A 21,622-nucleotide genomic window follows, 5' to 3' on the forward strand; every position below is an offset into this window, starting at 1 on the left:
TTCACTTGCCTGCATCTCATTTTTTTTTAAATATTTATTTATTTTCCTTTTTGTTGCCCTGTTTTTTATTGTTGTAGTTATTATTGTTGTTGATGTCGTCATTGTTGGATAGGACAGAGAGAAATGGAGAGAGGAGGGGAAGTCAGAGAGGGGGAGAGAAAGACAGACACCTGCAGACCTGCTTCACCGCCTGTGAAGCGACTCCCCTGCAGGTGGGGAGTCGGGGGCTCGAACCGTGATCCTTACTCTGGTCCTTGGGCTTTGCACCATGTGTGTTTAACCCACTGCGCTACCGCCCGACTCCCGCCTGCATCTCATTTTAAGAAAATGTAGTACAGGGCGGGGGTAGATAGCATAATGGTTATGCAAACAGACTCTCAAGCCTGAGGCTTCGTCAAGTTCCAGGTTCAATCCCCTGCACCACCATAAGCCAGAGCTGAGTAGTGCTCTGGTTAAAAAAAAAAAAAAAAATGTAGTGCAGAATTACTACCCGACTGGGGCAGCAATGATCAATGCATCGGACTTGCACTCTCAGGTTCAAGCCCTGGCACCACCATATGCTAAAGCCGGGGGAAAAATTAATATTGTCATTAAAACATTAAATTTTGTTAATGTGAGATTATGAATAGTCCTCAGAAAACATTAAATTCAGATATTTTTGAGTTTGAGTTTATTATACAGCCCCCTTGCTGCTAACGCTCGAGCACCTACACTGCGCCAGGTGTGTGAAGGCGACAGCTGCGGCTGCAGCCTGTCTGGAGGAGCCACCCAAATGGTGGGCGCCAGCTAGTGCAGAAGGAACTCGGCCTCCAGGGGTCGCCGGTGCCACCTGCAGAGGTCAGGGAGGCCCCGTGCAGAGCACCACAGCTGAGCCGAGATGCTGGCAAGGATATGGCCAGATGGCGGGAGAGAGGACTTTGCCTCAAGAGGGCGGTGTCTGCCCAGCTGAAGCTGCCCAGCACAGCCTGGCGCGGTGGCAGGGGACCAACCCAGTCACCAGTGAAAGAGGGAGGAAAGAGATGGAGGGACTTGGTGCCTTTCATCTTTTCTGTACCCCTCACTTTTGTCTTATTTCTCCTGCCTTCTGGGTTCTCACTGTGCCTTGCTGACACGCCACATTTTGGTTGCTCTGGAGTCGGGGAGTGGGCGCCTCTTCCTCCCAGGGCTTACTGACTCCCATGTCTCCTCTCTGCTTTCAGTGAAAGGCAGGCTTTAGAACCTGTCTGTGTGACTCTCGGGGATCAGCAGACACTGTGGGCCCTGGACATCCATGGAAACCTGTGGTTCCGAACTGGCGTTGTCTCCAAGAAGCCCCAAGGTGACGACGACCACTGGTGGCAAGTAGGTGTCCAGGATCAGGACCTCGGGCCAGGGTGTCTCCCAGACTGTGGGCTCTGCTCCTCATGTCCCCTAAAGGTACTAGGGAGGAACAAAGTGGCAGTGCTCACTTGTGCTGTCTGATGACTTAGCACATCAGAAACCTGGAGGAGTTGTTGTCACAGGAGATAACACAGAAAGTTCTCTGTGCTTAAATATGCAGACTTCTGGGCATTATTTAGAAGTTTGTCACTGTATGTCAAACACAAACCCAGTGACATCCATTTGGAGACCTAGTTAATAATGATGTTTAATTCCAAACAAGTGTGCTCAGAAAAGAACCTAGACAATAGGTTTGGAAAGCCCACCCCACAATTAAGCTCATCTCACTCTGCTTGTTCAAAAGGCTGCTGAGTAAACAGTGTTTCAACAGAGAAAGGAGGATTTTCCCACGCGCTTCCAGAAAAGGAAGCTGGAAGCGCTTGGAGAAACAGGGAGGTATAATCAAGTGACTATTCCGTGGCCTGGGATACATTTTCATAGGAGTGTCTGTTTTACCCCGAGCTACTAGTGGCTCTCCCACCTCTTAGCAAGGTCGCTGGGCTTGTCTGACACACAGCAGTTTCTCTCTGTGTCCTGCTACTAGTGGCTCGGGGTACCGTGTAGCCTCAAGACATCATCCTTGTTGAAGGCAGCCTGCCCCTAGCTGCTGTCAGGTCGATGATGAGAATATGGAAATATAGTTGTGTTTGCTCTTTGAGGGTTGGATATGTGTGTGCATATGTCTCCAGTTGGATGTGCCAGAGACTATCTTAAAAGCCGTACAGATAACTTTAAATATCTCCTCTGTACTGAAGACCAGGTCACGTGTTTTCACACACAGAAGTGTACACATGTTCCAGATTTGGTGTTTAAGTAGCCTAAGGAAGATTAGGTGTCATACTCTTTAGAGCATTATCATGAGAGAAAGAAATCAAATTCGACCAGATCATCTTTGAGGTTTCTGGATGCAGTTATTCTAATTACTATACTGATTTCTTGACCTGCTCGAGGCCGCATTCTGTTCAGGAGGTAAATGTTTCTTTGTCATGTCTGCGTGTCTCGGGGACTAGGGCTGATTAGGCACAGGCTTTCAGCATGGCCTTGGCAGTGACCCCTCTCCTGTCCACCTGAGGATGGGCAGAGCCTCCAGCCCTCACACATGGTGCACCCCACGTGCCCTCCAAGCTTGCTGCCTGTGTCTTGTGAGTGCTGCGGGCAGTGCCCAGGATGGCAGGGCAGCTAGCTGAGTGCCTGGGGGGGGGCATGATCAACTCTACCGTGGGCAGCAACTCTGTAGGTGCCAGTCCTTGCACAGATAAGAAAGGGCGACATACATGAAAATGAGAAAGTCCTGATTCTCCAGTAGTTTCCCCTTTTTTGTTTTAATTATAGATCAAGCCCCCAAGGATACATGACTTACTACCACTCAACACATCATGTGTGTTAGCTGGGGATGTGGCGCTTTTAGCTGCAATGCAGTGACATTTTCTGTAGTCAAACCCCAAAAGGCAGAAGGATAATGCATGGAAGTCACGGGGAGTCAGATTTTCACACATTTCAGAACTTTCTGGGAATCAGAGCTATCTGACAAAGAAGGAGAGGTTAGCAGGTAGGGCAGCCAACTGCCTTAGACATTCAGGAACATCAGAGAAGGGTTTCTGCCTTGGTCTGACATGACAGCTGACAGTTCTGGTTAAATCATAAAACATTGCATCGCCCTACGTTTAATTCTTTTTTAAGCCTTTGTCATGATTCTGAGTATCATATACCACTGTGCTTTGGAAATGTCCAAGTTTAAAAGCAAAGTTATCCTTTATTACAAATTAGAGTTTGATAGTTCTTGGATAAGAGGGAGTGATAGTTATAAAAAGAATGGTACCAGATCTGAGTAACATCAAAGTGTAGCTCTCACAAGTCATTGTAGTTGGCACCTGGGTCCTGTCCTTCCTTCTTTCTTTCATATATATTTTTTGTTTGTTTGTTTTATTTTAGTATGAGAAAGAACACAATATAGAGAGAAAGACCAGGGCCCTGTTCAGCTCTGAATTATGATGGTGCTGGGGATTGAACCTGGGACCTTGGAGTCTTAGGAATGAGAGTCTATTTGCATAGTCACCATGCTGTCTCCCCAGCCCCCTTCTATTTTCCCACCCCGACTCTTTGTGAGTGTGTGCGCATGTGTGTATGGGGCTGCTGCTCGGCATGCGCACACAGAAGGTGCCTGTCGCTGCTCTGAGAGCAGGTGTCTGCCTCTTCCCTCCCCCAGGTGAGCATCACAGACTACGTGGTGTTTGACCAGTGCAGCCTGTTCCAGACCATAATCCACGCCACACACTCAGTAGCTACAGCGGCCCAGGTGCCTGTGGAGAAGGTGGCAGATAAACTGCGCACGGCGTTCTGGTCACAGCAGCTACAGTGCCAACCGAGCCTCCTGGGGGTGAACAACAGTGGTGTCTGGATCTCCTCGGGCAGGAACGAATTCCACGTTGCCAAAGGAAGCCTCGTCGGTGCGTGCACAGCTGTCTTCTCACTCTGGCTTGATGGGTGGGTTGCCGCACTTTACGGCAGCAGAGAGAAGCTGCTCGGCAGGAGAGCTTCTGCCTCACCTGGTTGAGGCCCCAGGTTTGAGCTCAGCAAGTGGAGCAGAGCTTCCTGGATGGCGGAGTGGTGCTCTGGGCTCTCCCATTCTGCGAAATAGTTGGCCTGAGACAACAGCAATCTTAGAAAACATTTCTTTGATAAAGCATGAATTAATATATTTATCTATTTAGGATAGAGGCAGGGAGAAATTGAGAAAGGAGGAGAGAGAAAGATACCTGCAGCCCTGCTCCGCTCCTCGTGAAGCTTCCCCCCCTTGCAGGTGAAGACCGGGAGCTTGAACCTGGGTTTTTTCTGTTGTTGTTTTTTATTTATCTACTTATTATCTTTTGTTTCCCTTGTTGTTTTATTGTTGTAGTTATTATTGATGTCATCGTTGCTGGATAGGACAGAGAGAAATGAAGAGAGGAGGGGAAGACAGAGTGGGAGAGAAAGACACCTGCAGACCTGCTTCACCACTTGTGAAGCGACTCCCCTGCAGGTGGGGAGCCAGGGGCTCGAACCAGGATCCTTCCGCCAGTCCTTGTGCTTTGTGCCACATGCGCTTAACCTGCTGCACTACCACCCGACTGCCAATAAATATTATTTTTAAAAAGAAGAGCAAGTTAGCAGTCCAGGAGGTGGCACAGTGGATAAAGGATTGGACCATCAAGCACAAGGTCACAAGTTCAATACCCAGCAACATACATGCCAAAGTGATAGTTGGTTTCTCTCTTTCCCTCATAGTAAATCTTTAAAAAAGAGATCAAGTTGAATTCATTTCCATGACAACTATTCTACCTATAAAAGAAGGCACAGTCACTTTCCCAAAAGGAAGGTATTTGCAGTATGCTGTGTAAAACACGAGCCTCTGGGCAGAGCTGTAGATACAGGAATAGGGCCAGTCTTCACTTCTTTTTTTAAAATTTTTTGTTTAAATTATCTTTATTGGATAGAAATTGAGAGGGTAGGGGAGATAGAGAGGGAGAGAGGGGGAGTCGGGCTGTAGCGCAGCGGGTTAAGCGCAGGTGGCGCAAAGCACAAGGACCTGCATAAGGATCCCAGTTCGAACCCCGGCTCCCCACCTGCAGGGGAGTCGCTTCACAGGTGGTGAAGCAGGTCTGCAGGTGTCTATCTTTCTCTCCTCCTCTCTGTCTTCCCCTCCTCTCTCCATTTCTCTCTGTCCTATCCAACAACGACAACAACAATAATAACTACAATAATAAAACAACAAGGGCAACAAAAAGGGGAATAAATAAATAAAATAAATATAAAAAAAAGAGAGAGGGAGAGAGGAAGAGAGACACCTGCAGCACTGCTTCAGCACTTGCAAAGCTTTCCCCTGCAGGTGGGAACCAGGGGGCTCAAACCCAGGTCCTTGAGTGCTGTAACATGTGCGCTCAACCAGGTGCGCCACCACCTGGCCCCCAGTCTTCACTTCTGAGAGAAATTGCCCCAGCTCTCTCTCTCTCTCTCCTCTGAGTCGCTGTAACATGTACGCTCAACCAGGTGCGCCACCACCCGGCCCCCAGTCTTCACTTCTGAGAGAAATTGCCCCAGCTCTCTCTCTCTCTCCTCTGAGTCCTGGACAAGACTGTGACTGCTTACCAGTGTGGAGAGAGGAAAAGGTCACTCTGGAACTAGCTGTGTGAGAGTCTGAACGCCAGTGCTCACTGAGACCAGCCCATCTGGAGTGTGGAGTCTCTCTTCTTCCTTTGACACACTCTGCCTCCTTGCTCCTTGCAGGCACCTACTGGAACCATGTCGTTCCCCGAGGGACAGCTTCTGCAACTAAGTGGGCCTTCGTGCTGGCTTCCACGGCACCCACCAAGGAAGGTTGGTTGAGAAGTCTAGGTTCTGAGTATGGCTGGCCTCACTGGGGACAGTGCCTGGTGTGCCTTGGAGGCCGGTGGCCGGTGGCACGGGTATGCAGCTCGTGGTCTGAGCCGAGAGCCTAGGGAGTCTGGCGACTTTGGTGCCCTTTGAGTTGGTGGCTCCCATGTTGCAGGTCCCAAGCTTTTCTGGCCACCTCCCCTCCCCTGTGACTTCTCTCATCTTCTAGCAGCCTCTGGCCACCTGGTGTCCCTTGGTTACGCTCTGCTAACAGACCCCTGACTAGCCAGAACTTGGCCCTCCCTAAGCAGGGCTTAGAGTCAGGAGAGGCCAGGCCACAGCCCAGTGACTGTAGCCAAGCAGCTAGGAAGCCTCTCTGGGGACAGGCAGAGTTGCTGATGGCATGGCACTAAGGGTCAAAGGAAAAGAGGCCGAGGAGTCTGGAGAACAGCAGCAGGAGGCGCCAAGGAACACCTCAGTGGTAGGAGGAGTGAGGTCCTGCTTCCTTCCACCAGAACACCACTGGGGGAGTGAGAGAGGAGCGGCAGGTCAGCTCGAGTGCTGGTCCCACAGAGACAGGAACTCTCGCTCAGTGCAAGGAATCATTTACTTGCGAGATTGCTCTGACCACATTTCTGAAATTCAGAAAGCTCTGGACAGTGTCCGTTGTTTCCTGGGTCTGATATAAGTTCATTAGGCTGCAACCCTGACCTGCACTGACAGTCTGCTGAGAGCTTTGTCCTGATGACTGACACTCTACCCGGGTTTGTTTTGAAGGAAAGTGGCTGTGCCTCCTTAGGACGGGACCTGGCTCCCCCGGGCTGGTCTCTAAGCCCACGGCACACCCGGCTTTCATAGTGCAAGATTTGCCTTCCAAAACCACAAGTGGCAGATGCTGCAGTACATACTGTATTTTAGTATATTGGGACTGTGGCCTCAGCTTCCTCGAGGGTTATTTGTGTTTTCAGCTGACACAGTCCTTCTAAGGGACTTCAAGGTGGTGGAGGGAGAAATAGGCTGTCATTCGGAGGTGAGGGTGGGCGGAGAAAGCTCCCAGCTCTCCAGCCCTTCTCCAGAGGCGCCTCACCCTCCTCATCACCGTCTCCAGCAGGACCGAGGAACGCGTCGGCATTGTCTGCCGAGAAGTTGCTCATGTAACTGCCTGGTTGGGGGTCAGACTAAGTGCCCGTGCTGAAGGCTCCCCCAGGGTCGAGTTTCTGCCTCAGCCCTCAGCCTTCATGACGCTTCTCAGCCCCGCTTGCTTCCCGTTCCCTTCAGTCTCTCGGGCTTGTCTCCTGTGCACGGGCTGATGGCAGTGTTTGAACTCTGTCTTCGGTCCCGAGTGACACAGGTTTGCAGTCAGGACTCTGCCATGTGTGTGGCGTCTCTGACCAGCCTGCCCCGTTCTGCAGGGAGCTCCCTGTGGCTGTGCCAGAGCAGCAAGGACCTGTGCAGCGTCGGCGCCCAGCAGGCCCAGTCGCGCCCCTCCACCGTGCAGCTGCCCCCCGACGCTGAGATGAGGGCCTACGCCGCCTGCCAGGACGCCCTGTGGGCTCTGGACAGCCTGGGCCAGGTGTTCATCCGGACCCTCTCCAAGAGCTGCCCCACGGGCATGTACTGGACCCGGTTGGACCTCAGCCAGCTAGGTATGCTCCTGCCCCCGGCAGCCTGTGTGGGTTCTCATGGACCGTCTTGTAAGTTGCTGGATTGGGGAGATGAATGGTAACCTTTTTTTAAAATACATTTTAGGGGGTCGGGAGGTGGCACAGTGGGTTAAGCGCACGTGGCGCAAAGCGCAGGGACCGGCGTAAGGATCCCGGTTCGAGCCCCCAGCTCCCCACCTGCAGGGGAGTCGCTTCACGGGCAGTGAAGCAGGTCTGCAGGTGTCTATCTTTCTCTCCCCCTCTCTCTGTCTTCCCCTCCTCTCTCCATTTCTCTCTGTCCTATCCAACAACAAAGCAACGTCAACAATGGCAATAATAACCGCAACGAGGCTGCAACAACTAGGGCAACAAAAAGGGGGAAAATGGCCTCCAGGAGCGGTGGATTCATGGTGCAGGCACCGAGCCCAGCAATCACCCTGGAGGAAAAATAAATAAATAAATAAATAAATAAATACATTTAAAAATATTTATTTATTCCCTTTTGTTGCCCTTGTTGTTTTATTGTTGTAGTATTGTTATTGATGTCATCGTTGTTGGCTAGGACAGAGAGAAATTGAGAGGGGAGGGGAAGATAGACACCTGCAGACCTGCTTCGTTGCTTGTGAAGCGATTCCCTTGCAGATGGAGAGCCAGGGACTCGAACCGGGATCCTTATGCCAGTCCTTGCACTTTGTGCTACCTGTGCTTAACCCGCTGCACTACCGCCCAACTCCCTAAAAAATACAATTTTAAAGCTTTATTCATTTAATGAGAGAAAGAACAGCATATCACTCCAGTCCTGTTTGGTGCTGGATATCAAACCCTGCTGGTCCCTGTTCAGGCGCCAATATGCTGGGCTAGCTTCGCGGACGGGAGACAGACGACCAGGGACTCATGGCTGAGCTGGGAACACAGTTCAATCTTTATTGATGAGCAGGAATGCAGTGCAATCTATCTAATCTCTCTTCATTAGAAAATCCTGTCCTTTATATCTTCTGAGGCGGAAGTGTCAGATCGGAAGAGGAAATACGTAGGATGGGGGTGGGGATAAGGAGAAAGGGCGCGTGTCACGCTTGCATCTGACCAGTGGGGATTAAGCCAATGCCCTGTAGGCATGGCGGGTCTCAGGTAAAGCAGTGATGATGTAAATAGACCACAGTGTTAAGCAGTGCAGGCGAACCTAACGTGATGATCAAAACAGAAGGGGTCTGAGAAGCAGAATTCGAAGCAGACCCACAAACCCAGGGCCCAAGTTTGCAAACCATGCCTCCTCCCAGGCCTGGATTGGACACCTTTACAAATGAAGTTGGCCCCTTAATTGCTGTAGGAGCTATTCTTCCAACCCTCCTTGAGTTCACTGCTCTCAGTAGCAGCAAACACTGGAGACAGTTCCCACTAAAAGCTGCTTGAAGCCATGTCATTGATATAGCTCCTCTCTCCCCGTCTTTGCAGTCAGGCACGTGATTTTGTGCCGTTGAGACCTGGAGAGGGAGGAGCTGCACCTGCCTGCTCCATGCTAAAACAGAAGGGCCTGTGGGCCCCAGGCAGGGCTCATGGCAGGCAGGGGCATCTCACTGTCCCAGGCCGGTGGGCATCAGCTGGCCTCACCAGCATAACTCCTGCATCTTTTTTTTTTTTTTTTTGTCCAAAGAGGCCCCCAGACATAATCTGGCTTAGCTGGAAAAGCAAGTTGGTTCTCTGGTGAAGACAGACATGGGTCTGCTCTTCTTCTTCTTCTTCTTCTTCTTCTTCTCCTTCTCCTTCTCCTTCTCCTCCTCCTCCTCCTCCTCTTCCTCCTCCCCCTCCCCCTCCCCCTCCCCCTCCCCCTCCCCCTCCTCCTTCTTCCGTTTGCCCTTCTTCCGTAGCCAGTCAACAGCATCAGGTTGAGCCTGATGTAAAGTTTCGAGACCTCCTTTGAATCTGGAGAGGTGGCAGTCGTTGACTATGTGGGTCATAGTCTGTCTGTAGCCGCAGGGGCAGTTCGGGTCGTCTCTGGCTCCCCAGCGATGGAACATAGCGGCGCACCGGCCATGGCCTATTCGATAGCGATTGAGGAGGGCCCAGTCATAACGTGCTAGGTCAAAGCCAGGTTGACGCTTGCAGGGGTCTGTGATGAGGTTTTAACTAATGCACCAGCTAGACCTCACACACTTGGCCCACAGAGGCAGGAGAAAGAGACCAGGCTTTCTTTCCCAGACACTGCTATTCCACTGCAGTGGAATAGCATAATGCCAGAGATGATGATCATAGTGTAGAAGCGCTTGCGCCCCATGAGGAGCTGGCCAGTCTTGCAATGATGTGATTCCTCGTGCCTACCTTTGCTGCAGATTTTATGAGATGTTCGTGAAATGACAGAGTGCGATCGAGAGTAACGCCAAGATAGACTGGCTGGGCTTCATGCCGGATTCTCGTACCGCCAAGCTGCACATTAAGCTCACGCGAGGCTGAGGCATGGTGTAGATGGAAGACAGATGATACCGTTTTTGCAGTGCTAGAGATTAGTCGCCATTTTTTACAGTAATCAAATATCAGAGACATGTCTTTCGTGAGTGTTTCCTCGAGGATGTCGAACTTGGATGCCTGAGTTGCACAGCAGATGTCATCGGCGTAGATGAACTTCCTTGAAGAAGTTTCTGAGAGGTCATTGATGTAAATATTAAATAGCGTAGGAGCCAGAACAGAGCCCTGGGGGAGGCCACTTGAGACAGGTCTCCATCTGCTAGACTTGTCACCCAGATGCACCCGGAATCTTCTGTTTTGGAGAAGAAACGATATAGTGTTGGCCACCCATGGAGGCAGGCATCTTGAGGTCTTGACCAGGAGACCACGGTGCCAGTCCGTGTCATAGGCTGCTGTGAGATCAACAAAGACAGCACCCGTCTTTAAATTCTTCTGGAATCCATTTTCAATGTAAGTTGAGAAGGCCAGGGCTTGTTCACAGGTAGATCTTCCTGGGCGGGTGATAGGAATTTCTCTGTAAGAGGAGAAATACGTGACAGAAGCAGCCTCTCAAGGAGTTTGTAACACACAGAGAGGAGAGAAATTGGTCTATAGCTGGCGGCCAGTGTTGGGTCTTTCTTTGGTTTCAAAACCGCTATAATCTTTGCACGACGCCAAACTTTGGGCATAGACTCAGATTCCAAGATGTGGGACAGGAATGAAGCGAGCCACTTCTTTGCCACAGAGCCCAGGTTAAGAATGAGTTCTGGGGTGATGTTATCATAGCCAGCAGCTGTTCCCGGTTTAACCCTCTTCAAAGCGTCTTCCAGTTCAGACAGTGTAAAGGGAGAGATTTTTGGAGATGGACAAGATAACCGGAAGTGGGATGACCACTCATGGGAAATTTCTCTTTTCCAGACTGGGTCGATCTTAGCACGTCCAACTTGAGTTAGGTGACTGGCCACTGAGTTTGGAGATACTGGAGGATGGGAGACGGGAGGGGGTTGGCTACCGGCACCCAGTCTGTGAAGAAGCTTCCAGGCCTTCCTACTTGAGTGGGTGAAGTTCAGACTTTCCGTGAGTTGTTGCCAGCGGGCTTGGCGTGCTGCATCCAGGGAGGCAATGAGATGGTCGGCCACATCTGGGTCGCCCGACTCATCATACTGCTTTAGTAGTTGCTCGCATTCAGCATCAAGACAAGGCGTATAGTTAGCACGTCTCCCACGAGGAATAGCTTGGGAAGCTGCTTTGAAGATGGCTTGGCGGAAGCGCCTGTAGGAATCTTCAGAGGGGATAGAGTAATTGGAATTGCAGGAATAGATTTGTTGGTAAGATCACTGAACAGACGCCAGTTTGCTTTCCGAAAGTTCCATCTTAGTTTCTCCGAGCACAGAATCAGTGGGAGCTGGAGACCAATGTGGATGATAGCTGGGCGGTGATGACTGTGCAGGAAGATCTTGAGAACTTGTCTCGTAGCGGGAAAGGCTTGGCTGTTGACTGTGCTAATCCAGCACAGGCCTGCTCTAAAACCAGGTATTTTCAGAGTCATTTTGATGTCTTGTGTTTTTGGCCTGTGCCAGTCCTGTCTTTTGAGCCTGGCCCCAGCCTTGGAGCCTTTCTCTGAGCTCCCAGACAGCGAGATTGGTTTGTGAACTGTGTCTTGTTCCTTCTGGAGTGAGAAGCCGGGCATGGCTGGGTGGTACCCCCCCAAGCTGCAACTTTAAGTGGGGAGACTGTGCCCATTTGCATGATCTGGATTAAAAGTAGAGCTGTTTACCTGGCACTGTCTCTGTCAGAGTTCCCGCAGTGACTGGGTGTCGTGCCCACTGGTGGAATTGGCTCTGCCTGCAGCCTCCCCTCCCATTTAGCCAGGTCCCGGCTCCAGGCACCTGCCTTCAGATCCCAGTGTGTCCTGAGGTGTTTCCCTTCCTATAGCTCCTCCAGGCCTCAGCCACAATTGTCCCCTCCCATGACCTCCCCTCAGCCTGTGTCTCCAGCAGGACATCCCCCACTGCATTCTGAGTCTCCCGAGTCCCTACTGTTATTTCAGTCAGACGCCTGGGTGTTCCTTCCCTGGCCACAGCCTGTGCCAGTAGGCGATTAGACTGTCAGGGCAAGTTGTTATCAGCAAATCGCTGCTACGTGGTTCTGGGATGTGAATTTTGATCCTGTGTTTGGCCTTGACAGACAACCACACATTCCTGACATGCAGGCACAGGAAGCCATCACATGGATTAGCTTGTCTAGTGGGGAAGACATAATGGCTATGCAAATGACTTTCCTGCCTGAGGCTTCAAGGTCCTGAGTTCAATCCCCTGCACTACCGTAAACCAGAGCCGAGCAGTGTTCCATCTCTCTCCATCTTGCATCTTTCTCTCTTTCATTAAAGTTAAATAAAATTTTAATAAAGAGTGGGGGCACTTTGGCTCAGCTCCGGGCTCCTCAGACTGCAGGGAGCGAGGCAGGAGAGGCTGACAGGCTGTACCGCACTCTTCTCTGTCCTGGTTTTACCTTTACAAGTGTCTTCACTGACAGCATGACATCCAAGTGCTGACAGCATGGGCCGCGCCACCTTATGCCAACATTGTCACCGGGTGTGACACACCCAGATCAAGTGTGTCACCAGCCGTCTCCACGTCACACGCAGAAACTTGGGTTTCAGGGGTGGCTTTCACCACCTGTCGGGTCATGAACATGCCTGCTACCTTTGTTTTCTTTAAGACAGAGCATCCTTCTTTCTCCTGCCCCTACACAAGTCCACACATTAGTTGCTGTGCTGAGATGAAATTAAGAGGGAGGGGTAGGTGGCATAATGGCTATGCAAACAGACTCTCATGCCTGAGGCTCCAAAGCCCCAGGTTTAATCCCTCACACCACTGCTCTGGTAGGAGAAGAAAAAAAGAATAAAAGAAACAAAGTTTAAAAAATTAAGAAAAAAAAAGATTAAATTAAGAAACTTCTTAACCATCTGGCTGTTGCACCCAGCTAGAGATTCTGAGTGTGGAGTTTCGATTTATCACAGTCCTGGTTTCTGACGGAATATTTCCGTCACTTAGCAGATATGGCAGGTGAGAATTCTACCAGTGAGCCACCAGTGCCCTCACTTAGCAGATATGGATGGTGCTCGCTCATTTCCTTGCCTTCTGCCGATAAATATGCATTATTATGTCAGGACTTAGAATGTTTAGCCAATGACCGTGATCTGAGGTTTAATTCATTTGGCCCCAGCATTTCATGAAGATATATTCAGTGTCAGCTCATGTCTCTAGTTTATATTCTGCAGTCTTATGCAGAAAAGTGGTTTAGAGATAATAGTACAACACAAAGTAAGTGCCACTTTTCTCCCCCTAAATCCATATTTAAACAATAGCCTGGGTTTGGGTGGTTGGCACACCTGGTTGAGCACACATGTTAAACAGTAGTCCCAGGCTGGGCAGTGCCACACCCGGTACAACACACACATTCTGTGCATGAGGATGCACGTTCAAGGCCCTGTCCCTACCTGTAGTGGGGAAGCTTTGTGAGCGGTGAATCAGTAATGTTGGTGTTTCTGTTCCCATTCCTCATTTCTCTCTCTCTCTTTTAATATTTTATTCATGATCTGTATTTATTGGATAGAGACAGCCAGAAATTGAGAGAGAAGGGTGTGCTAGAGAGGGAGAGAGACAGAGAGACGCCTGCAACACCTGGGTCCTTGTGCATTGTAGCGTGTGCTCAACCAGGTGTGCTACCACCCAGCCCCCAGATTTTATTTATTTATTTATTAATGAGAAAGATAGAAGAGACAGTCAGCACCAGACATCACTCTGGTACATGTGCTGTCAGGGATTGAACTCAGGACCTCAAGCTGGAGAGTCCAATGCTTTATGCACTGCGCCTCCTGGAGCCACCACCACCACCACCAACCCCCATTTCTTTTCGTTTCTATCATTAAAAGAAAGGAAAATGAAACAAATTTAAGATAATGGTTCTGCAAATGACTTTCCTGCCTGAGGCTTCAAGGTCCCAGGTTCAACCCTATGCACCACCATAAACCAGAGCTGAGCAGTAATCTGGTCTCTCTTTATCTTTCCCTCTCATTAAAATGAAATATGATATTAATAAAAAGAAAAACAAAGGGCTCTGAGAGCAGTGGAGTTATCGTGCAGGCACTGAACCCCAAGGATAACTCTGGTGACTGAGAAGGAGAAGGGAGAAGTATTCCTAACGGGAAGATGTCTGCTCTCTTGGACAAAGTAATTAAGACCGTTTTGTAGGTGGGAGGGAAAAGGAACAGCCGTTTCGGCAGGAAAATTGCAGCGTGCCTGTGCAGGGCTAGGGCGGCTGTTGCAGGGAGCTGCTTCCCTGGCCTGTCAGTCTCTGAAGGTTCTCTAATCCCACTGCACTGCCCTGGGACTCTCTCACCCTGGCCACTGCAGCAGGGGACGGCTCACTCCTGCTCACAGCCCCACGGCAGAGCCAGGGAATGCCTAAGGGGCATCTTTGCTGCCGTCTGTTTCCACCGGCTTCAGTGTGGACACCCCTTGGGATGCCTGGGAGAGCCTCTGGGAGACCGGAAGCTGCAGAAAAGCCCTTCACGCTCCTGAGGCGTGCGCTCCAGCAGCCTTTCCTGTCTGGGTTTGGAAGAATATCACCTGGGGGTCCAGAGGATAGCTCGCCAAGTGGAGCACACACTTTCCCGTGAGCATGAGCAGGAGTGTGGACATGAGCCCCCGGCTCAAACCCCACAGGGAGCAGCTGCACCCAGAAGCTTTGTGAATGGTGGAGAAGCATGGTGTTGTCTCACCGTTTCTTTGTGTTTCTTTTCCTTTCTAGCTCTCTATCGCCTGCTATGAATAGAGAGAGAGAGAGAAAGGGAGGGAGAGAATCTGCCAGGAACATTAAAACTAGGCAAGTCACCCCAGTGATAACCCCGGTGGCAAAAAAATAAAGACTATCGGGTCAGGCGGTAGTGCAGTGGGTTAAGTGCACGTGGCGCAAAGCGCAAGGACCGGCGTGAGGATCCCAGTTCGAGCCCCCGGCTCCCCACCTGCAGGGGAGTCGCTTCACAGGCGGTGAAGCAGGTCTGCAGGAGTCTGTCTTTCTCTCCCCCTCTCTCCATTTCTCTCTGTCCTATCCAACAACGAATGACAACAACAGCAATAATAACCACGACAAGGCTACAACAACAAGGGCAACAAAAGGGGGGGAAATGGCCTCCAGGAGCAGTGGATTCATGGTGCAGACACTGAGCCCCAGCAATGACCCTGGAGGCAAACAAAAAAAAGACTATCGCTCTGTGCCAGTAACTATTCTGCTGCGGAAGTTCTGCTCTGCTGGCTTGGAGGTGCAACCCCACCCGTCTGTGCCACAGTGAGCTCTCTGCCCGCGGCCACGGCCAGAGCGGAGCAGTGCTCTCGTGAAACAGTAAGGGCAGGGGAGATAGCATAGTAGATGTGAAAGTGACTTTCATGCCTGACGCCCCTGAGGTCCCGGATTCAATCCTTGGTGCCATCATAAACCAGACTTGAGCAGTTCTCTGTCTTTACCAAATAAATAAAATACACAGCTGAGAGAGAGAGCAGGACTTGAACATGGAGATCCTGTGTTCTGTCCTCAACACTGTATATGCCAGAGTCATGCTCCGGTTTTTTCTCATTAATAAAATAATCACAATCTGCTCAGAAGCGGTGGGAACACATACATGTGAGACGCTGATACCACAAATAGTAGTAGCGGTGTCTCCAGTGAAGCCGGTACTGGGCCCCACTTCAGACTATCTGTCCCTGTGTTTGGTGGCCTTGGGCAGACAGACTGCTGGTGGTTTCGGTGGTCATCCCCACACTGCTGGGGGCAGCCTGACTACTTTGCGGGTTCCGTGGAAGGAGCCACTGAGTAGCACCTGGCAAGTGGTAACTCTCTGCCTGTGTTGATCTCAGGTTCCAGGGTTCCCCTGCAGGGTCAGCCTCCTCTGCCCTTTGAAGCAGGAAATCAGAATTCCTAGATTGGTGAGTGGTGCTGAATCATCTTGCAGACTCACCCAGCGTGTGTCCCCACATTTGTCTCCAGGGGCCGTAAAGCTGACGAGCTTGGCATGTGGAAACCAGCACATCTGGGCCTGTGACTCCAGGGGTGGGGTTTACTTCCGCGTGGGAACCCAGCCTCTGAACCCCAGTCTGATGCTTCCTGCCTGGATAATGATCGAGCCACCTGTGCAGGTAAACGCCGCTAACTGGTAGAGCTGACTCCTCGGGAAGCTGGAAGCTGGTAGAATACCACCGGTAGGGGAAGCCCCAGCCAACTGGGGCAGCTGAGTCCCAGGTCCCAGCATGGAATTTGGGGAGGTGTCTCGTTTACAATGGGGCTGGTAAGCTGAAGCTTATCTGAGGCAAGAGCAGAATTTCTTTTTTCTTTTAATATTTATTTATTTATTCCCTTTTGTTGCCCTGGTTGTTTTTTTATTGTTGTGGTTATTGTCATCGTTGTTGGATAGGACAGAGAGAAATGGAGAGAGGAGGGGAACACAGAGAGGGGGGAAAAAGATAGACACCTGCAGACCTGCTTCACCGCCTGTGAAGCGACTCCCTTACAGGTAGGGGGCCAGGGGGCTCGAACCGGGATCTTTATGCCGGTCCTTGTGCTTTGTGCCACATGCACTTAACCCACTGCGCTACCACTTGACTCCCAAGAGTAGAATTTCTGTCAATATGAGAATACTTGGGGGGCAGCTCACTAGATAGAGCATAGGCCTTACCATACCCAAGACCCTGGGTTTGAACCCAGCACCACATGCTTTGGGCTCTCTTGCCCTCTCAAAAAAAAAAAAAATCAAAAAACTAGAGCTGGAAAAATAGTTCATAGTGTAGGGTGTCAGACTACATATGCCACACATGCAACTCAGATTCAGTCTCTGGCCTCATACTGGAGGAAACTCTGGTCCTCCACCCTGCACCCTCTCCCTCCCCCCCCCTCATTCCCTCCCTCTCCCTCTCCTTCCCCATATATATATAAATATATATATATTTTATTCATATATGTATATAAATAAAAAAGTGACCTGGAGCTGTGAAATCATATTTGCATGAAACCCTCCCTGACTCCACATACACAACTAATGAAATAAAAATAAAGGGAGGTTGGGCAGTAGCACACCAGGCTAAGTGCACAAAGTGCAAAGCACAGGACCAACAAGCACAAGGATCCCAGTTCAAGCCCCCGCCTCCCCACCTTCAGGGGGATCGCTTTATTGGCGGTGAAGCAGGTCTGCTGTTGTCTCTCCCTCTCTGTCTTCCCCTCCTCTCTGTTTCTCTCTGTCCTAGCCATTAAAATGGAAAAAATGGCCTTCAGGAGCAGTGGATTTATAGTGCTGGCACCAAGCCCCAACAATAACCCTGGAGGCAAAAAAAAAAAAAAAAAAAAAAAGGCCCAAAAAGATGCACAGTACTTTTTAAAAAAAATTTTTATACTTTTTTATTTTCCTTCGTTGCCCTTGTTGTTGTTGTTGATGATGTCGTCGTTGTTGGACAGGACAGAGAGAAATGGAGAGAGGAGGGGAAGACAGAGAGGGGAAGAGAAAGACAGACACCTGCACACCTGCTTCACTGCTTATGAAGCGACTCCCCTGCAGGTGGGGAGCCGGGGGCTCAAACCAGGATCCTTGCGCCGGTCCTTGAGCTTTGTACCACATGTGCTTAACCTGCTGCGCCACCGCCCGATTCCCAGTATTTTGTTTTTTTTTTAATTAATCAAAACCCAGAAGTATAGAGAAGAAAGTGAAAGTATCTTAAAGTCTCTGGTAGACACAGAAAGGTAGTAAACTGAACTCATGTGACGATAGCTGCCTTGTTGCTCATAGTTTCCCCAATAAGGGGATTCGATCCACAAAATCCTTGTGATGGTGCTGGGGAGGGAGCTCAGTGCCCCTGCTCTGCCCCGGAAGCCCCCTCAGGAAGCAGTCTTGGCACAGAGCTGATCTACTAGCAGCTTTTTGTATGTGCCTGTCCTGGCTCTTAGGAGAAATTTCACTTCTCGGCCACAGAGACAGCACCAGCTATTACAGCATAACAGACTTGAGTACCTGAGGCGCTGAGCTCCCAGGTTCAGTCCTCCGGTTCCACCATAATTCAGAGCTGGGCAGTGCTCTGGGAGGTGGGGGGGGGGGGGATTTCATTTCATTTAAAAAAATATTTTATTTATTTATTAATGAGAGGGATAGGAGAGAAAGAACCAGACATCACTTTGGCACGTGCTGCTGGGGACTGAACTCAGGACCTCATGCCTGAGAGACCAACACTCCATCTACTGCACCACCTCCCGGACTACGAGATTTCATTTCTCATCACACCCCCCCTTCCTTCACTCCAGGCAGCTACTGAGTGTACAGTGTGCTGAGTGCTTCTCTTCTCTTTACTTTTTCTTTTTTCTTTCTTTCTTTCTCTCTCTCTTTTTTTTTTTTTTTTTGCCTCTAGGGTTATCACAGGGGTTCAGTGTCTGCATTACAAATCCATTGCTCCTGTAGCCTTTTTAAAAAAATTTTTTGGATAAGACAGAAATTAAGAGAGGAGGGAAAGAGAGGAAGAAAGATAGACACCTGCAACCTCCTTCACCACTCTTGAAGCGACCCCCCCTGCAGGTGGGGAGCCGGGGGTGCGAACTAGGATTCTCGTGAGGTTCCTTGTGCTTCATACTCTCTGTGCTTAACCCAGTGCACCACCACCCAGTCCCAAGTTCTTTTTTTTTTTTTTTTTTTACCGGAGGGATGAACCTCTGTCTTCTGTTTTCTGATGAGATGAGACTGGGGTTTGAACCGGAAGCTCTGCTGCCTCTGGCTTGAAGGCTCCCATGCAGAGCCGCTACCCTAGGTCAGCACTCTCTGAGTGCTTCTCTTCTCTGCTTTGCTTTTCTTAAATCATCTTTATTGGCTACAGACAGCCAGAAATCAATAGGGGAGGGAGAGTGATAGAGAGACACCTGCAGCCCTGCTTCACCACCTGCAAAGCTTTCCCCCTGCAGGTGGTTACCGGGGGCTTGAACCTGGGTCCTTGTGCCCTGTAACATGTGCGCTCAACCAGGTACACCAGCACCCAGACCCTCTTTGCTTTGCTTTTCCACCACTCAGAACAGAAGCACAAGTCTTTCCAATCGCAGTCAAGATCCAACATGCCAGGCTGCCCTGCTGAGCACATTTCTGTTCAGATGCGATGGAATGGGGGTCATCTGCTGTCTCTCCTAACAGTCACTATTTTGTGATGCCAAGGAACCACACAGTTGACACACTGGTTTTCTTCTTGCCTTGTGTTTGTCTGACCTTGGTATCAGGGCAGTGCTGGCCTTTTAGAAGAGTTGGTGAGTATTTTCTCCTCCTCCTCTGCTTGAAGATCCGTGTTATTCTCCAGGCATTTATTAAGGCTGGCCCAGTGTGTTCCTCGTGGCATGTTCTCTGGCCACTCTCGGCATCTTGTAGGTCTCTTCAGAATTTTCTTTTTCACCTTGATTCAGTTTGAGTAATTTATGTCTTTCAAGGATTTATTTCATCTGCTATCTGCTTTGCTGCCCCTCAGGTGCCTCTAACACACCTCTTTTTATTGCCGTAAGGTGGTTACAGCCTCAACATCATTTCTAACTTTAGTAATCGGCCTCTTTTTTCCTTAGCTTGAGGTCTTTTATTTATTTATTTATTTATTTATTTGTTGGATAGAGACAAATTGAGAAGGAAGGGAGGGATAGAGAGGGTGAGAAACAGACACCTGCAGTACTGCTTCACTACTTGTGAAGCTTCTCCCCTGCAGGTGGGGACTAGGGGCTGGAACCTGGGTCCTTGCACATTGTAACATGTGCAGTCAACCAGGTGCACCACCACCCGGCCCCAGTTTGAGGTCTTTTGTTCAGTCCCCGGCACCATATATGACAGACTCATGTTCTGCTTAATAGATACTGTTTTTATTGCCACCAGGGTTATTGCTGGGGCTTGGTGCCTGCACTATGAATCACCACTCCCGGCAGCCATTTTTTCCCCTCTATTTTATTGGACTGGACAGAGAGAGATTGGGGGGGGGGCTGATAGAGACTGAGAGACAGACTCCTGCAGACCTGCTTTACCACTTGTGAAGCATCTCCCCTGCAGGTGGGGAGCGGGGGTCGAACCTGGTCCTTGTGCCTCAGGCTCCTTGTGGACACCCATGCACCTTGGACAATTGGGCCCGGCCCAGACACTGCAGCAGTAAAGCTACTATCACCAAAAGCAGGCTATGTGCGCTTCCTGTCTCCTGGTAGAGAGAGAGGCACGGCCCTACTGTGCTCTAGCAGATGTGTGATGGTGTTTTCTGTTTGCTCTCGTGTCCCCCTGGTGCTATGCTCTCAAATATGTGCAGTTTCACCATTCTCAGGTCTACTTTTTGTCCTTTTTATTCGTCCACCCTGGGGGTGGAGCTGCGAGAAGGAGTACAGCCCAGGATGGCTGCCCAGCCCCAGGCCCATCATTAGGGTCTGTCTGTCTGTTAGACGAAGCTGGGGCTCAGCAAAGTGCCAACCGCCTGTAGCCACGGTTTGTCTGGAAGTGGGGCGTCTGGGCTTAGACCAGAGTTCTGCACATGTGCAGTGGGACACACACACACACACACACACACACACACACACACACACACACACACACACACACACACACACCAGTCCTGTCTGACGGGAGGGCCTGGGCTGTGCTGCGCTGGGTTGTTGACTTTGCTGTCACACGCAGCACCCCCCGTGCAAAATCACAACCCCACTGCACTCTGGAGCTGCCCCAACAAGGCCAGAGCAGCCTCAAACTGCAGCGGCAGACTCCATATTAGAAAGAGGCCACGCGGGAGTCGGGCAGTAGCGCAGTAGGTTAAGCACATGTGGCCGAAGCACAAGGACGAGTGCAAGGATCCCGGTTCGCGCCCCCAGCTCCCCACCTGCAGGGGGTTGCCTCACAAGTGGTGAAGCAGGTCTGTAGGTGTCTGTCTTTCTCTCCCCCTCTCTCAATTTTTCTCTATCCTAGCCAATAACAACAACAACAATGGCAACAATAACAGTGACGACAACAACAACAAGGGCAACAAAATGGGGAAAAAATGGCCTCCAGGAGCGGTGGATTCTTGGTGGTGAGTCCCAGCAATAACCCTGGAGGCAAAAAAAAAAAAAAAAAAGAAAGAGGCCACGTGCCACTATTAATGTTTTCTCCAAATCTTTCCAAATGTTAGCAAGTCTGAAAATGAGTCATCTGTTCTGAGCACTTGGCTGAAACTTCACCCCAAAATTACTATAGGAGGGAGGTTCCGGAGTCTAGCAGAGGAGACAAGAACTAGAGTGGCTGCTCTGACTTTTCCAGGATTTCTGTGGCTTCTCTGTAAGCGCTTTAGCGGCTGCCACCTGACTTCAGTGCTGCTTTAGCTGCAGGTACCCCCCAGTCCCTCCCAGCACCCCCACACACACCCCGAGAGCTCAGGTCAAAGGAGAAGGCCAAACAGAAGGAGGTCCCTATGCTCAGAACATGGAGCCCCACTTCTTCTGCCTGGACTCAGCTGGGTGGCCCTGACCCCTGACCCCTTTAATGAGTCTCCCTTGGGGACACAGGCTTCTTGTGCCCCCACCTCTGCCTGGGTTTCTTCTTGCCCTTGTTGTTGTTGTCGTCACTGTTATTGTTGCCATTGTTGTTGTTGTTATTGGCTAGGATAGAGAAAAATTGAGAGAGGGGGAGAGAAAGACAGACACCTACAGACCTGCTTCACCACTTGTGAGGCAACCCCCTGCAGGTGGGGAGCTGGGGGCGCGAA

The 21,622-nt window shown here is 50.4% G+C and overlaps 1 protein-coding gene across 1 annotated transcript in view; it reads left to right on the plus strand.

Moving 5' to 3' along the window:
* The window catches only part of TECPR2 (tectonin beta-propeller repeat containing 2), a 67,668-nt gene that overhangs the window by 41,006 nt on the left and 5,040 nt on the right, over window positions 1-21,622 (plus strand). The window contains exons 13-17 of the mRNA XM_060181166.1: window positions 1,200-1,341; window positions 3,626-3,866; window positions 5,683-5,772; window positions 7,182-7,415; window positions 15,900-16,048. Of these exons, the coding sequence (XP_060037149.1) occupies window positions 1,200-1,341; window positions 3,626-3,866; window positions 5,683-5,772; window positions 7,182-7,415; window positions 15,900-16,048 (856 nt within the window). The remainder of the gene's footprint in view (window positions 1-1,199; window positions 1,342-3,625; window positions 3,867-5,682; window positions 5,773-7,181; window positions 7,416-15,899; window positions 16,049-21,622) is intronic.

The sequence above is a fragment of the Erinaceus europaeus genome, chromosome 22 (assembly GCF_950295315.1).
Source record: "Erinaceus europaeus chromosome 22, mEriEur2.1, whole genome shotgun sequence".
NCBI classification, from domain to species: domain Eukaryota; kingdom Metazoa; phylum Chordata; class Mammalia; order Eulipotyphla; family Erinaceidae; genus Erinaceus; species Erinaceus europaeus.